General features: G+C 41.8%; 1 protein-coding gene across 10 annotated transcripts in view; it reads left to right on the top strand.

Annotated features, from left to right (window-relative positions):
• Positions 1–18,541, top strand: part of LOC126919089 (dystrophin, isoforms A/C/F/G/H) — a 434,304-nt gene that overhangs the window by 360,969 nt on the left and 54,794 nt on the right. For all 10 annotated transcript variants that reach the window (XM_050727761.1, XM_050727759.1, XM_050727760.1 and 7 more), the window contains 3 exons: positions 581–725; positions 6,918–7,041; positions 13,560–13,726. In XM_050727761.1, coding sequence (XP_050583718.1) covers positions 581–725; positions 6,918–7,041; positions 13,560–13,726 — 436 coding nt within the window. The remainder of the gene's footprint in view (positions 1–580; positions 726–6,917; positions 7,042–13,559; positions 13,727–18,541) is intronic.

Genomic DNA, 18,541 nt, shown 5'->3' with positions numbered 1-18,541 from the left:
CATTGTTTCCCTTACGTCTCGGATAAAGCGGACAGGTATCTTAACCTCTCTTTTGAGCGTCCGTTTATTTTATCCCGCTTTGTGCGTTACATTTAATTGCGTTCTTCCTATTGTTCTTAGGTTTTCTTTCTCGGGCGACGTTTTCACAATTTTCTTCGTTTCTTCTTTTCATTCATTGTTCCACCTGTTTTCGGTTTCATAGTTCACCTTGAATATCTTCCCCTCCCATCAAGCACCGCTTTTCTTGCGCTCCACCCACGCAGACGTCCCTCTCCTTCCCATTCATCACCGACCTCTTTCATTTTCTCGCTTTCTTTCACTTTCTCCGGAGAATAAATACTTCTTTACCCTGTGACGCGTCTCTACTCGCCCCTTATCAGTATTTACGGCCAGACATGTGCTTCCTCCGCGTCGTTCTCGCAGCTGGTGCATTAGTTATGCACAGCCTGCGCGACTTCAGCTCTGATGGACACCTCCCTGCGGGATTCACTGTGTTTTTCACATTGGAAGTTTCGGTTTTAATATCCACACATTTTTATGCATCGCAATTATAACGTTTATCTCCTCTTTGTTGTTGCAGAAATCGATTAGAAAGCAATACGGAACACTGGAACGCTCTTCTATTGTCTTTGCGTGAACTCATCGAATGGGTGATCAGAAAAGACACCGAACTTACTGGTTTGGGACCTGTCTGTGGAGACGTGGCCGCTTTGCAGAAGCAAGAAGTAAGTATTTTACAATTGTTACTCTTTCATATTACGAAATCACCCCTTGTGCTTAAATTATCATCGAGAAACTTGGGATTATTATGGACTATATCGTACGAATTTCGTAGGGTCTGTTCCAATCTTAAGAATTGGTTAACGCTGCAACTATTAGGCCGTATCGTATACCAAAATATACACACAGATGATTGTTATCAAGAGTTGCTACAATTTCTATAAATTCTAATCACGATTTATCTGGGCAAGAATAAAAAACAATAACGAAAACCTGAAACTCGCTGCTCAAATCAAGCCCTACTGATTACAAAGGCAATAAATTCAAAACTCGAATTGCCGAACCCCTTAGATATGGCATATTCCTTAAGAATCTCCTACCTTGTTTCGTCTCTGATAAAAAGCAAGTTCCGATTAAAACATAACCCGATCAATACCTGTAAACTGTATCAAGATCGAGTTATTCCCGGCAGTTTCCAAAGTATTAATATACAGTATCCAAGGATACCTTGAAATCCACCTTGAGCCGGAAGCCCATCTTGAGCCGGAAGCGATCTTGTCGAGGCAAATAGGCTCGTGTACCTTGAAACGTGCCCCGTAACCTACTGGAATGGACTGGATTACACGAAAATGACGCAATTAGGGTGGCGCTGTGTGCGTGGACACTGACAAGTAAGGGGCACGCGTCGTCGACCGAAAGGGGTTCGGAGGTGGAGGAGGAGGAGATGGCGAGAGCACGAACCACCCCCGGCGGCCCAGTTTCCACGCACAAAGACGGACTAGCTCGGACTAATCCAGATTAGAACGTGCATGTTACCGAGCTGCGAGTGTACAGGGATGATAAGGTGCATGTACCGCGATCCCGCTCACGAACAGTCATCGACGGACGACACCTGCGCCCCTACTTATCGCGAACCGAAGCCCTAATCGGCCGGATATTAATCGGGAACAAGAGTTTCGAGACTCGTGGAACGCGTGGCGGGCGTTTTCAATCCGTTGAATATCCGGGTTTAACGAGGTCGGTCGATTACGGGGGCGAATAAATAAGCTCGATCCCCGAGACAGTATCGATTGAAAGCCGCGAACGGGAGACTGCTAATTACCGTAGGCGATAAAGTAAGTCGCGATGGATCGTTTAACAGGCTGGTTTCCGGAGGCAATTTCAACCGTTGGAATCGAGATGAGGGATCCCACGATGCTACTGATTGATGAGCGTGTATTTTGAGATTGATGCGGGGAAGAGAAGGTAACTAACGTTGGATACGGTTGTTGCACGAGGCTTGCAAGCAGCTGAATCCGGCGATGTTACCCTGCAAATGATTATCTCGGAAGGTTTTCCCTCGTAACTTGCTACCTCGAGGGTCAAACGTGATGTAATTTAAATCATCGGATTTTTTGTCATCTTTTTACTCTTCGTGTTTCTCTTTTTTCTTTGTCCTATTTTCCAAAGCTTCCATAAGCATACCAGCATAAGGTATCGTTAAAACAGTAGCCATGTAACAAAGAATTCTATGCATGTGAACACCAACGTTCGAACGATTTCAAAGCGTAATGTATTCCACGCGAATATCAGTTAGTTCGGTCGGTACATAGGGACGACAAACGGAGGGTTAGAGGAAAAAGATCGCAGCATACAGGTGGTACAAACAATAAGCGAGTTTCAGGGATACGCGATACACCGATGTCGCATTTGCTATGCATGAAATTCAAAAAAGATCGGTACATAGAACCATGTATCTTCGTATAGCGAGAGTTAAAGACTTAAAGTCAGGAATATCGTATTTTAAGCTTCGAATTTGCAAGTTTTCGCAAATCTCGAATCTCATATTTCGTATTTCAAAGATCAAATAATTCTAAATTTAAAGTCGGTTTGTTATCATATTGTCGAGATATTTGAAATATCGTCGTTTAAAGCACCGTTTGGTCGAAACGCTCTTTTTTAAATGTCTTCAACGCCGATCGACGTAATTATCGACGAAGCGATATACAGCTGCCACGCGTGCACTATCTGTACACACCGTGCGACGTTCGAAATACCAAAATGCCACTCCAGCAGTTGTTGCGCCGTGAAACGAGGAAATTTCATTGTGTCCCACGTTCGGATGTAATTGTTTGCCAGGCTGTTTGCGAATTGAATTGAAGTTCTCGTTTCGTTCATCGATTTCAGTTTCGGTCGATTTCGATTCCCAGCCTACCATTTTCGTCGATCTTCAGAAATCGGCTTGATGCTTGCAAGATGCGCCGAACTGTCGAAAATCGTGGAGTTTCGCGGTACTCGAGTATTTCACGGACAGCAACGCGTAATTTTAAGTCGCAAACTAACGCCACAGCGAGAAGACCCAAGGGAGACGCAAATGCAGCCGACTAATGACCGTGCCAGGAGTAAATAGAACGAGAACTCTCCGTTACCGGATAGTAGTTAAACAATACAGTGGGCAACGTAATGCCGGAATTTCCGCGATATGGCTTCGCGGATGTCGTTCTAATTCGTACACAAATAATTGCGCATAAACGAACGACGCGGCGCAATAATTTATGCAAATTATGAGGCGTCACCTGGCGCCACGGCTTTATGTAAGACTGTGGCCTCACATATAGCTCGTTTTCATTGCAATATGGTTTATAAAACGCAGAGCATGCTGTTTTAGTAGAAATAGCGATAGACTGATGTGTAAAACCACGATTCTCAGTCCTCTCTATGATACTTGATTACATACGTTTTTAAGAATATATATTTATTCACAACTAAGTGAAATGTGAAATATTTAAAAGGTATACTGTGCACGATCACACATCGGTGGCCATCATCCTGTACTTTGAACCTATTTGCTCTAAAATCTACACTCAGAACCTAGTATCTGGTTCCCTGTACAATATATCTTGCACTATGCACTTCGCGTCGTGAATCCTGAATAATGTACCGTGCACTATGCATTGTGTACTATCCAGAATTCATCATATACTATACTATTCATTGAGTACGACGTATAATACACTATACATTATGCAACATGAATTAATCAGCACTTACACGCAGCGATTCATTCTCTAAAATCCATCTAAATAAGATTCTTCGATATTCCTTTGCTACCAAATATCCGCTTCGTACCTCGAAATAGCTGAAACGACGAATAACACGTGTGTCGAAGTATCGGATCGGCTGAAAATGTCACGCGCTGGTATACGTGTTCGTGAATGGAATTCATTAGACGATCGAGGATCGTGGAATCGATAGCTGTGTGTGGCACGCAACATATCGGCGGCTTGTTTTATCGTACCGTATTCGTGCGTGAAATCGGCGACGGCTCACCTCGAATGGCGCATACGTAAAACGCGGTTTCGTCGTAAACGGGTCGCCGTTGTTCGGACGTAACGATCCGGCACAGAATCGCGCTGCTTAACGCGAAATCGATCGAACACACGACTGGCAAAAAGGAATAGCCGCGACGGGGGACGATTATCGGGCCACGAAACGACGATTATCGCAGCTCGGAATTGATTTCAACGAGCGTATCGATCGCCAAAGAGCCGCCATTTCTCCGGGCCATCCTGGCAAATTCGAGTTTCTTTAATTACCGATATTTCTCGAATTATCGACGATTAATCGTGCGTCTGGGAAAGTTTCACGTGCCGCGGGAAGCGTGTTCCGAGATGCGCCACGACGTTTTTAATGTCCGTTTTTTTAGTACAGCGTTGCGTAAAAGTCTTGCACCATTTAGCAGATGGAAATATTTTACCCTGAGAGATGAATATAAAAATACTTGGTGTTTCTCTCGTTCTACCAGTAGGTCATAGCGAGCATTAAATTTAAAAGGCCGCGTTGGATTAATCCAAAGTAAGATTCAAAATTTGTATTTTAGCAACAGTTCTCTTCGATGATAATTTTTTGATATTATTCTCCTATAATACCAATACCATTTTTTAATGTCATGCAATATTGTATACGATTTTATTCCTCTCGTCGTTCTTCGAACATCGAATCATAATGACACGAATTCTTTCACATAACGTGCCGCTGATTAAATCAGATAATCACGTTGCATAATACGCGACATTACTCTCCACGGTGTTAAAATCCTTCCTATAATAGCAACACGCGAAGACGTTTTTCGAAAATGTGTATATTCGGTTGCCATTGTGAAACCATCCAAAACGTGGATGATGTAAGAATTCTATACAATGCTAGGATATACATATATATCGCGAAATTACCTCTTTGTTTAATCGAAGATCGGTTAAGCTTGCCAGAAGTCTGTAACATAAAATCCACGTTGTGCGTAAGTTTCATCGAAATCGATGGTTCACATTGGCAGACGTTCTATTGTTAGAGTGGTGGAAATAAGTTTAAGTGACTATAAAATTGGCCCATTTTCTATCGTTATCTATAAATTTAGATGGGAGGACGAGGCATGTATTCACGCGCGCACACAGACGAACGAAACGATCATTACGCTTTTTAACGACCTCGTGAAATAGACGATGCTCGTTTCAATGATGGAAATCCCTCAACATTGAATGCAACGTGCTGCTACTCTCTCGCTGAATACGTCGCTACGATGCACCCTGCGTAATTAACCCGTCATTCCGATAACCAATACGATAAGGCGATTATCTCGGCGTGGCCAATTAGAAAACGTCTAGTGGCTCAATTAAACGAACGACGCTTTAGTTGTTCTCGATTTCGTTGCTAACAAATCGACCTTATTTCGCCGCGAAATCCTTCGTCAACTATTTAGCTTCTGCATATTCGTTTTTAGACCCGAATCGTTGAAACACTATAATATTGTAGGATTCGTGGATTCGTGCAAGTAGAATACGCTTGAATGGCAATGATTTCGAGGATGATTATTTAATAGAATACGAACAATAATGTATGAAACTCATTTCGAAAAAGAGAACGAAAACAAGAAGTTGAAAGAGGCAAGAAACGTAAAGCTAAAAGAAATCTCCTTGAATAGCACAGAAACGAAAGAAGTGGACCACTTCTTCGCTCGTTATTACGCGTTGCTGTGTAACTTTCCACGTGGACGTGATACTTTCGGTCAATATGCGTGACCATATTTACGATTTCATCGGGTTTATCGAAAATAAGGAATTAGGGACTTCTTTCCTGGTGTTTGGTCCCTTCTCTCGCGGGAGAAAGAATTTTATTCCACAGCGACGATAGGGAAAATTAAAATAACCGACGTACCAAATGGCGATAATATTTTTCTAATTAAAAAACGAGTTGCCCAGAGTTTGAGATTTGTAAGAAATATAAAAATTTCATTCCCGGCAACGATTAATCTACACACCTACGATACCTTTGCTAGTGGAACGGCACGTTAAACGAGTTTAAACGCGGCGTGAAAGGTAAATACAAATAGAAACGAGAAGGAGAAGCATTCGCGAAAGAAATGTTGGGAGATGCGCGTAACCGCAATTTCGCATCAGCCGAAATAATTCCGCGAGAGACTAAACGAGAACACGAAGGTTTAAATCGGCGCTAATAACGCGCCGTTTCATCGTCATCCCTCCGAAAGCTGAAGGATCTCACTGTGCGTGTGCGTGCCTATGTGTGTATGTAGGCGGATCCGCAGTTGTCGCAACAACGAAAGTAGGTAAATTATTCCGAGTCGTTTGAAAGGAGCCGTTCACGTGCTCTTCGAAAGACACACCCTCTCGGTGTTGCCAGTCCGGCGACGATGGGAGGAAAGAGTGTACGAAAGAAAAGAGGCCGTGCTCGAGAAGTGGGGGAAAAATCGCTGGTTGCCGTTTCCAACGAGATAGAAGCGAGCGGAGGAACGTACTGCAAAAAACCATGTTTCGGTGTCTAAATTTTCTCGAGGCTCGCGGAAGCGAGAGCAAAGGATAATCTCGTTAACGAGAAGCCGTCAGGCTACGCGATATCGTGAAAGTTGCAGCTCATTTTCTTCCTGTTCTTCGTCCTTCTTTTTTCTTCTTTCGTCTCCTCGTTAGCCGCTCGCGGTGCGGAATCGTCAGCGCGACGCGTGCCGTCACGACGATGTCTTGTCAAACGAAATTACGAATGCACGCGACGAAATGTAGACGACGTCGATGGCTCTGCCGTTGCTCTCGACGTTGCCGTTTAAAGCTTCGCGAATTAGCCTACTTACCTCGTCGAGTGTACGAGCGAGCGACGAACAACTCGGGCGTGAATGCTTCCTTCTCACGTGGACGTTTTCTTGCGCGTTGCAGGATGATCATCGCGGCTTCAGGAGGCAGCTCGAAGACAAACGACCGATCGTCGAGAACAACCTGCTGAGTGGCCGTCAGTACATCGCCAACGAACCACCGCTCTCTGACACTTCGGATTCTGAAGGTGAGTTTGTGATATTTGCATTGAGTTCAGTCGTACAGGTAAAACTTGGCTGTACAACTATTAGCGTATAAGTTACGTGCTGACGTTTGTATCGCAATTTGTTACTTGTCGATTCGTTGATGTTATCGGCTGGTAAAATCATTGTGCAAGATGTACCAAGTATCGACGTAAACAACGAGAAGCAAATTTTATTACGATAGAAGAGTCACAGGTTTTAGAAATTATACAGGTAGACTTAAAAACACAAAATAGACTTAAAAACAAACTTTATCTATTACCATCTCGCACTTAGCACATTTCTTTAGAAAAATGTACACTTGTACCATTTTTGTGCTGAAATTATTTGAAAACATTTGCAATTGGCGTAGAAAGATACGATTGAGAACGATTAATTACAAAATACGACGTGTCACAAAAGTTTTGTGTAATCGAAAAGCGTTTGAACTTCAGAATATCTCAATATAATTACAAATCTTGCTAAATAGATCGCAGATCCTCTTATGAGATACTTTTAAACAACATCAAAGCTAATTAATCTGAAAACGTGATTATTTTTAATTACAACATCGTCCAGTTCGTAATTAGAACTTGGATCAAGAAGTTCACGAGTAATATCGAAATATTAAAGATCCAATTAATAAAAAGTAATTGTGTTGCTCCTAATTAATATCGAACCTGCGAAGAAATGTGTTTGAACGCTTTATAAGCACTCGGAGAAATAACCAAGTTCGAGTCTCTTAAAGCTGTTTAAAGACTTCGTAAAGCCGAGTAAAGCTTTGTGAAGCCGAGTTTAACAGCCCTAGTTACCGATTTAAATGAAAGGTTCAGTAAACGAAATTAGTCGTTGAAATTAAACGGTCCTCCCCCTTCTCTTTTCTGAACCAAGAATTGTCCTGAATAAAGAAATTTATAAGAAAGGAAAGAAAGTTAATTCACCGTCCGTATATTCCAAGTATTCGAATTAAAGAAACCAGTAGCAATAAAATTGTAATATTATTTAGAAAATTAAATTTTATCGATAGAAATATCGCCATATACAATTTTCACAATGTTTCTCGTTAACGAAATTTCCATCTTCGAAACGAGAATACGTCGCGACCAAAGCAATTCAGGATAAAAAAAAAGAACTGTTCAGAAAAATGATGATAAGCGATGAATGTAATGAACGAAATGTACGGGACGAAAGTTTTGGCGAAAGTGTAGAGAAAGTCGGCCAAGTACGTTCGTTAGTTTCCTCGGAACTGGTCCGGAATGCGCGACTGAATTCGCCAATAGCGTGCAGGCCTAGTAATTAAGAGGCGCGGCAGAGCTTTCAATTCCAATAATTCCCGGCATTCTTCTTCCCGCTATTTTTCATACCAATTAGCCACGGAAAGGAACGAAAAAGGAGACCGATCTGCTCCAGAAGAATTCAGACTTCTCGTCGTAAGCTCGAATCCGAATAACGAGAGAAAAAAGGAGAGAGGCTTTTGGGACATTAAAAATCGCCTGTTCTAGGGTGCGTTGACCTGTGCTTGCTTTGTACGTTTGGAAAACTATAACCTGAAATTATTCAAAAGAATTATTATAAATAAGCGAGAGGTTGGCTAAATGCTGAAAAGTTTGCATTCCTCTAATCATCTTCGGCGAAATAAATTTGTTGAGCAAAAAAGTCGAAGGATATCGACTTCTCTGTGGATAGAGTTAGAAACAAACGTGGACCTAATTCATCGACGAGCATCGAGTACCCTGTTTTGGAGGCAGAACGTTCAGGATTAAAAGCAGGATGGAGTAAGAGAGGGTAAAATTGATTAAAGTTGTAGCTTCAAAGGGCGGCTCCTCGCGGCAGTTTGTCGCGGCGGAATGAAGGGGATTGTTAAGTGGGCTGATAAAATACGAGAAGTTTTCTCTTTCGCTTCCTCGTTTTTTCCACCTTTTACTTAAGCCAACGGAACAAGAGCGGCCCTTGGAAACGAGCTTCATTCGTTCTTGTCACCGGCTTTCACGTACAATAACCGCGGCGGACGTGTAACCGTGGTCCCTCTTGAATATTTCATTTAGATAATTCCACCCTCTCGAAACCAGGATTATTAAGAAACGTGAAACACGGAATTTATGGTTATTTGACCGAGAAGGATTCAGCAGAGTTCTTGCCAGAAAATGAGGCTCGTCTATTAAGCGAACGAAACAAACGCCACCGTCCTGGTACTGTGTCCGCCAAACAAAAGACTACGCTTCTCGTTTTTATTCTCGTTGGAACAACGCAAGAACACGGTCCCTCGTATCTTCCTTAATTGTTCCTCCTGTAAATTAGCTTCTTAAAGAAAGAAAAAAAAAAAGGAGACATGTAAATTCCATCCGAGTCGAACATCTCGATTCTCCGATAGAATAGTTCGATACCGTTAAACGATGAATAATGCAGTTTCTCGATGTTCGAACGTCGAAACGAAAAGTTCCGCGGTCAATGCTAACGAAAACCACTCGGGGAAACCGCGAGACTGTATCAATCGAGTTACAAGTATCGAAGTACCCGGTAACTGGTGAAACTTGTAAGGTTTGGAAGAGTCGTCCCGCAGGAGATCGGAAACTCTAACCCAGAACTTGGCAAAGTTTCTCAGGGAAACGTTACTCGCTTTGTAATATCAATACTCTTTCCTACCTGCACTTTCCAAATTCGAAACAAAGAATTTCCCAAACATCGCGATTTTATTTTCACGCTTTTTATAATACACTGTTCGAAATTCGATAGTTTCCATCATACACGAGCATATATTTCTCTGACTCTTTATCGACGTCTCAAAATCATCGACGATGGCGCGTACAGGTGCGATAGCAGGTTACAAATTGCGAATAGCGATTCTGAGTCGGCGAAACACCGAGCTGAGCTTCGATCCCTTATTCGATTCGATTCGATTTCACGGGCCAAATCCGTGCAGCTGGCCAACTGGCAACTCGATAGCAAGGAGCTGGTTGCACGATCTGTGTCGGCGTGCTGCGATGCGGCGTGTTATATCGGTTGAAATTTATTGACGTTACGACAACGCCCGAGACTGCTCGATGCCGTGCACGTTTCATCGAACGTGACTGCCTGTCGAGCGACCGAAATCGTGCACCGAGCGAACGCTGGTTGTCTTTGCACAGGAGGCGCTGATCCGATGTTTCCGATCGAATCCAGAATCCGCAGCTTCGTGACATTCACCGTGTCGCTTCTTCTTCTCTCTAACTATCTATCTTTTTCTACTCTTCTTGTTGATTAACTTACATTGAACACGATCATACGTATTCCTAGCATGGCAGCAAGCCTGTGTAACATAACGCGAACGTCTTGAACGGATTGGGAGCTCTTACCTCTCACGATTGATGGATGGGAAATTTTCTGGTCATTCGTTGCGAGAATAGAAGGCACTGAACTGATTGTGTGTGTGGCTGGGAACGCTGTTTGATAGATGGATCTTTAGAAACGGTTTGCAGCGCTCCGTTTCTCTTCTTCTATCGTATTTTGTGAAAACTCTGCCTTTGGATTTATATCTTCGCTAGGAAAGAGATGTGTTTTCGGTAGAAGTAAAATTGCTAAAACCTAGCTGTCGTTGAATCATTGTAATACTAATTTCAGATGTGTTCAAATTTCTCCCTTTTGTTTATTGTATTGTTCTTATCTTTCGTTTATTTATAATTTTCTCTTTTTCCTCATTGAAAAGAAGAATTTACGATTAGCTTTATAAATTAAATATCAGAATAAACATTTTGCTTTGCAAATATCGCATTGAGCTTTCTGGTAGACTGCAGAAAGATAACTTGATATTAATTATCGGGTAACAAAGCGGAGAATTTGTTCAAAGGAGAAAGAGGAATTACGTAAACTCAGTGGTCAGTTTCTGAAACAACAGCCAAGTGGGAAATGACCGAACAGAAAGCATCGAGGGATGAAAGCTGTCGGTGGAATACGAGTCTATAGAATGAAGAGAAAAAAAAAAAATGAAAAAAAAGAGAGAAAAGTGAGAAAAACGAGGGTGTACGTGACTGGAAATCGAATGTGGCAACTGTTGAATGGATGGCTTACCGATGAAGAACACGACCGCCTAATTCGATTCGGTGAAAATAGTTTCCAGGTGTTTTTCTCGTGGTGATGTCTCTTTAGCGATCCGCGATCGTCCTGATTTAGACCATGTTGCTACCTGTTTCGACTTTTCAATCGCCTTCTTCGAATACGATTTTCTACCAACCTATCCATGTCGTCGTCTTTACTATGCACTGCACAATGTTTCTGAATACTATGCTTGGAGCATCTCCAACTAAATAGTAACGTCGGCTGCGAACTAAGAGATTAAAAGAATCGATCAAATTAAACGAGAATTAACGCTTCAAAAATTGTTTTCTATAATAGCTCTAGATAACTGAATTATCACTACGTGTCGGTTTATTAAAGAGACGAATGATAAAATTGTAATAGTCGATTATATTAAATACACTTTAAATACAAGTACAGAAATAGTCTACGCTCTCTCAATGCTACTATTCAACTCTACGCTCGTTATTCGACCGTACGACTCGCTATAATGATTCGTCCTAGAGACCACGTTCGTCTATTTGCATCGATCGGTGGTATTACAAAAAGTTCACATGTAACTCCGGTCGACGATTACAAATAACAGCGATAATGTATTGTCCGGAGTTTGTTCACCTTGGAACCTAGCAAACCAAAACAAAGTTGGCACTTCAAGGCACAACAATACGAGTCATAACGTTGTGTAGTATCGTGGACGAAAGGCCTAAGAGGTATCGGGCGAACTGTAAACAATATCGCGGGAAAGCCGAAGTGCCAACAGGCCCAACAATGTATCTCGGTCCTTCGATCGAATAGTTTCGCGGAAAAGGCCTGCGCGACCCTGGCCACGAGCGGTTGCGGAACACGTGCGTGGTGGGGCTAAAACAAAAGACAAAGGGATGCTAAGCGAGAGACGAATTAACAGTCAGTGTTAGTTGAGAAGTTGGGGAGTGAGTTGAGAGGCCAGAGATTGTGAATCGAAGAGTCAGAGAGTGCGAATTGCGTTGTGGAGAGAATGTGGTCCGCGGTGAATCCGTGGTGACGAAAGTTGCAAATTAACTATCTAGTTGTCTTAATTATAATACGCTTTTGTGATTAGTTCATGTTAAATAACCATCGTTTGCTGTTTAACCAACACCTGTTTGATCCATTTATTGTAAATAAACTAATTGTAGTAAAGATTGAAGAAAGAATTGTAGTAAAGAACGTTAAAGGAAAATTCACAGGATGAGAAGCTTCATCTATAATAGCCATTAAGAGTTAAAAATTAGGAATAAATACTATGCAGTTCGCGATTATACGATTTACAATTAATACGAAATTATTGTGGAAATTCTGCCGTAAGATATTTACATTAAATAGACTTGGATCCAGTATGAAACAACGAGTGCACAAATTCCATGTTCAAGAAATTAAACACAGAAACCATATTTATTACCCGACGTAATAATTTTCATCGCGGCATCACAGCGTAATTTTCGCCCGTCGTTCATCACGAAATGGGAACAAGTATGAAAAGAGAACGAAAAACGAGCTCGTGAAAAGCACGAAGGTTTACCTTTTTCTCGGTGTGGCACATATATCGATCGATGAATCGGGAATCGAACGAGTAACTACGGAACCGAGTGACGGGGCAAAGGGCAACTGGCACCATAAACATAAATCATCATAACACGCGGCAGATAGGGACGCAACGAACAGGTACGGTTGGTAGGCGTTATCAATGCTAAACATGCACATAAAAACTGTCCCGCATGATACGATGCGTGATTCATAGGACAATTAATTCCCGGCGATAGAACAGCCTAGGCATCGCGACGTCATACATGCGATACAAACGCGGTAATGTCATTTCTACGTTTCGTTACGTCCGCTGTTACCATCTGAAATGGAAAAAAACACGGACTTTTCGAACTGTGATAAACATCGAATTTCGTTTTGGAAAACGAAAATTGAAACAAGATCAAGAGTTATCGATTCTTTCATTCGTGCGCTCTCAATTTGCCGAGAACCTGCACAAACTCCGGAATTATGTGAAATTGTTATCGCTCCGAAGAATTATTAATAGCGCGTTTCGATAACTTTAGCTCGATTCCGTCAGAAATATATATATAGGGTAATGGCGTCGAAGTTTACTATATGAAAATTATTGAAACACTGTGCTTTACATCCAATGACATTGCGGTCTGCATATTTACATTTTCGGTCTGTTTATTCGCACATTTGTTGTCTTGTTTATTTATATCTAGTTTGTTTGTATAAAATCCTGGCGATGTTCTCGTAACATTGCAATCGATATCAAATTCATGGCAGGGACATATCAGTGAAACTGTCGCACAATTCAACCAGCATTATTAATGAAATTTTACGATACACGTTGTCGTCAGTGTCGTACTAATAAAAGCGAAGCTATCTATCGCGAAAGATCTGACGTATTTAGCGTCGATTCGAAGGTTGTTCCGGTATCAAGCTCACGTTTGACGTTCTATTTCAGCCGGAAGAGAATTGGATGGTGATTCGAGGGGCTACAGAAGCGCAGAGGAACAGGCACGCGAATTGACGCGCAGTATTCGCCGGGAAGTGAACAAACTTTCAGAGCAGTGGAACGCCCTAATCGAACGTAGCGATGCGTGGAAGCGGAAACTCGACGACACCGCTAACGTGAGTACTTTACCCTCCTTTTACCTACATAGAAAGCCACTTACCCTCGAACCGCACTACCCGATATGAATACAAATATTTTGATTCCGTCAAAAGCCGTTGGCGGCCACAACCATCGAAGAACAGCTAGATTCTAACCATCGATGACGGTGTGCCCTTGTTTCGATAAAATTATTCCACAATTTCGCGATCAGCCTTCTTCCACGGCGAGTATTCTTCTCGCGAAAACCATCAAAATTTCGTATCCCTGTAGAATGGATAATGCGTGGATTTTCGAAATATTAAGTTCGTGTAATAATATATCTTTATTATCATTATTATTGTTATTAAATATTATCGTCTCTCTTCTTGTTTATAAGGATAAGAACGAAAGAAGCGAATTCGAAAATAGATTCTGAATCGTTTCGTTTGCAATTACGCTATTTAACAAATCAGCGTGTCGTACCTTGTAGAGAAGTCGAATCGCTTCTTCAGAGAACTTCCCTAGGAATTATTCAAGGTTTTGTCGTTTCGCTTAACTCGCGGCGAAGTTGAATCGCTGCCATAACGCGAATTTTCGTTTAATAGTATTCAGAAGTGGGAAGTTTGAATTGCGCACTTACCGGTCGCAAATTTATCAACATCGTGGAACGTATTGTGTAGTACAGGAACGTTACAGTTCGAAATCCGCATGAACTGTGGGATACTGTTACGATACATTAGCCTGGGTTATTATTTAAATAGCTTCCCATCGCCAACATATTTAAAACCTCATAAACACGTTTGTTGGCAATTTAAAATATTTCCCTAACAGTCCATAACGAACTGTGCGAAATGTATGAATAAAACATCGAAAAGCTCTTTACTGTCGGTTTAAACTCGCGGATCGTACGCGATAGTCATACCGCGAAGCCAAAGGAGAAAGAAAAATATTTTTCGAGGCTGTGGCACCGATCGGGGCAAAAGCAATGGCCGAAGATAATTCTCGAGGACTGTTCTAACCCCCGCTGGTAAAAATACAATCAGATTAAACGGTACATCTCGAAGGATAAACAAGCGGATGTAATATTTGGACTTATCGGTGGTATCAGTAGGAAACATAGAGCTACAGACAAAAGAGGGGGTGGTTCTGTACGGTTCTATTCATCCCCCTCGACCCCTTCGTTTGTCGTATCGCTTTATTATTGCCGGTACAATTTTCTCTATCGCGCGGACGTTCCATTTGTCGAAACGACTTTGTGCCTTGGGCGAGGGGGCGGGGGAGAACTAGCCACAGTACTTGGTATATCAGGGGGTCGGGTATGCCGGGTAAAAGACGCCGTCGAAAAAGTCTGTACCGCACGGTAAAGGCGATTTTTCGTTGCTTGCGTTCCACCGGAAGAATCCACCTTCTACACCTAACGACGTCGAAATTCCTGTGGAACCGGCTTCCGTTTTTCTCCTTTCGTGATACACCGAATTACCTTCGTTCTTCGCGATCCACCTTTTAATAGGGCTCGGGAAAACACGTTATTACCTTCGTCAGCGCGACAAGTCGAGTGATTATCGACCATTTCTACGCCGTCATTTTGGTGGTCTTGGGATTTTACAGAAACTGGAATATGTATTTGTCTTCTAGCCTTTGAGATTATTTCGAGAACGCGTGCTTCCATTAATTTATACTATTTATTGTATAAAAATAGAGAATCTAGGCACGCGTATTCGGTTTCAATGCTATAGATAAAATAGAAAGAGATTTTTCCAAATTGACGGAGAGACCATCGTTATCGATATTAGCAATGACATTTAAAAACGGTTAACAAATCGATAATATCCGATTTAAACGCTCTATCCATAAAATTTCAAACAAATAATTCAAATTTCACGTAATATTGCGTATCTGTTGACTTAACGAAAAGATAGCGAGTATTGCTGTCCACCTGTTTGCCACGATTTTAGTAATATTGATACGATGTTGCATCAAATGTCAATACGCTTGTAAAGGCTTCAAATTTGTTACGTTTGTTCGTATAATTTTATATTCACTATGATTGCAAAGACTTTTGAATATATCGTAAATCATTGTGCAAGATATCAAAGAACAGATTGCAAAGAAGATATGCAAGGCTTTGTAAATCTCGCTTCGAAATCGTAAGGTTTATAACGAAGCGAAGGCTACATCCGCGATGCATCGATAATCGCGTTCGATTCATCTGCCACAGCGAAACTGCAAGTGTAAATGGCGCCTGCACGGTCGTCAAGGTTTAACGTCGTGGGTGGAATGCATTTTTCTCTCCCCTTCGTTCTTCTCCTTCCTCTTTCTCCTCTTCTTTCAGTTCTTCACCGCGTTGAATTCTGATTTCATAAGCGGCTTCGTGATTTACATCCCGCTACTGACAGAGTACCTTCGTCGATAGGATGTCGCCAATTTCGCGACATCGTTCCTGGTACAATGGGATTCGTGATGCGTGTACGCAATATCGTCTGCTTTATACGCAGCAACGTTACGCGCCGTTCGATAATATCGATACCAACGTGCCTCGTAGCCTTCCTGACGCATACTGTAATCGTTGCTTCCTCTTTGTTGCACCAGTCAAACGAATATTCCTATAGAGTATGTCCACTCTGAACGTTAAATTTTCATAAAAAGGATAAAAGCTTTATGCAAAATATTTCCTCCTATATATCGTAAAAACAAGGTTATCGTTGTACAGAGTGTAGCTTGGTGTAGCGGAAAAATTGGCTCGCCAAGAAACAAAGATACGAACAGTTCGTTTCAAAAAAAGGATTCTGCAGGATATTTTGATTTAAAGCCAAACAGTATCCGATAAATCATCGGCAAATTCTTCCTTAATAGCGCTGAACGAGATCTTGTGGTGAAATTAGCGTTCTCGAGAGCCAGTGACAGTAAGAAGATCGAAACGCGTTATTCCGGGCATAGTAGACCGTCAAAGGGAACAAAGTCGCGTCGAAAGGTCGGGCGGTTGCTTAACCCGGAATTTAACGAGTTCGACGAAGATGGTAATAACTTCTTTTCAACGATGCTTAAAATAACATGGAGCTGAACCGGCGGTAGAATTCATCTTAATGTAATTCGAGTGGGCCAAGTTTTCGCAAAGCTTGGCCCGTCTTTTCCCTCGAAATCTGTGAGCGTATAGTTGATCCCTTGTCGACTACGATTTCACGTCGAAACGAAGTGTCACTCGAAGATCACGTCCTTCCTTCCTTAAACTCGGCTCTACGCTGGACCACTTTGTTCGCGAAAGTTAAATGCGAATCTCGGTCGATTGACATGCACACACAGAGTCCAGGAATAGTATCCGGACGTTTTTCTCCTAATTGAAACGAAAATAATGGTTTTCACAATTTAAAACGTTCTTTCGCGTCTGTTGGCTCGCCATGCACTTACGCGCCAACTGAGTCAAAGGTTCTATAATTAAAATGGAAAACGTTTCCCATCGTTCGCGATACGGATATTCGACGATAAAGGCCAGCTTCGAGGATATTTAATTAAATGACTGTGAGCGTGATTAAATGAACGAGATCTGCTCGCGCCAGGGGGTTAAAAGAGGATTGTTCGAAACTATTAGAGAACGTTCCTGTAGGATGTGTGATTTATAGGTCGCGGGAATTATTTGTGCCTCGTTTTAAATAAAATCTTGTCTGTATAAAACACTATACGTAAAATAGGATGATTATACATGCTATATATTAAAAATCAGGTGACTCGATTGCATGGAACATTCGATTTAATTAAATTTACAGAAAATACAATTTAAGCGAAATAAAATATGTAATATAATATATAGGAGTTGTTAAGCAATACAAATTGAAACAAACTTTGCGTACAAACGAAAAAAATAGGGAAAACTGAAATGCATCACGTGTATTACTATTACGTACACCATCGGTTTTCAATTTATTTTTTTAAATTTGTCAATACCTGCCGTGCGCCGCATTCCAATACAGTAATTTGTTCGCTTCAATCCACAATAGCGTCTAAACGAACCGGTGTATTGTCGAATTCGTAACTTTGTCCCTTCGTTCGAATCGAAACACAAGGAACCAAAATGACAGAAGTGAAAACTCGCGCGGAAAGTCAACAACGAAATTAACGCACGTTCGCCGAAATATTATTTCCATGGTATTTAATCACCGTCGAACGATTCTTACGATTAATATTCGAAAGGAAAATGACACTCGAGCAGACGAAAACGCCGAAGCTCGTGAGTGAAAGACGAACGAAGCGAGAAATCTCATGGACGGTTACACGGACGAGCAATTAAAGGTGCATCGAATCAGCGATCTTCTTACGATCGTTTCTCCGATACGATATAACAGGAAGATCAAAGTTCCCGTGCAATCAGCAAGCTTCGGCCGCGAATGCATAATTCATGAGCGAAACACAATTTAACTTTTAAATCGCAGGTGCTCTGCTGGCGTGCCTTAATTATCGGCAATCCGGTAATTACGCGCGACACCTTCGCTTTTTCCTTCGGCCAGATAGCGTTATATTAATTCGATTTATTGCCATCCCGTGATTTTCAGCCGCTCGGAAGGGAATCGCGAAATTTCTACGTGGCGATTTTATCCTTCGTTCGAGTGCACGGTCACGCTATGGGCTTAAATTTAATCTGATAAAAGTACACGGAAGTTAACAGACGTTGACACAGCTCGGGACAAGTCCGACAGGCTTCTCGAGCACGCGTGAATGCGTGTTTAAGATCGAGCAAAGGGATATGGATATTTGGAATGTGTCACGCGTGTCATTTCCTGAAGAATATATAATCAGGTGACTCGCGATGTAATCGCGTAGCTTATCCGTAACAAGTATCGAGATGATTAAATATATGTACA

The sequence above is a fragment of the Bombus affinis genome, chromosome 8, assembly GCF_024516045.1.
Source record: "Bombus affinis isolate iyBomAffi1 chromosome 8, iyBomAffi1.2, whole genome shotgun sequence".
Taxonomy (NCBI): Eukaryota; Metazoa; Arthropoda; class Insecta; order Hymenoptera; family Apidae; genus Bombus; species Bombus affinis.
Note: the sequence above shows the minus strand (reverse complement) of the source record. Positions and strands in the feature narration are given on the sequence as shown.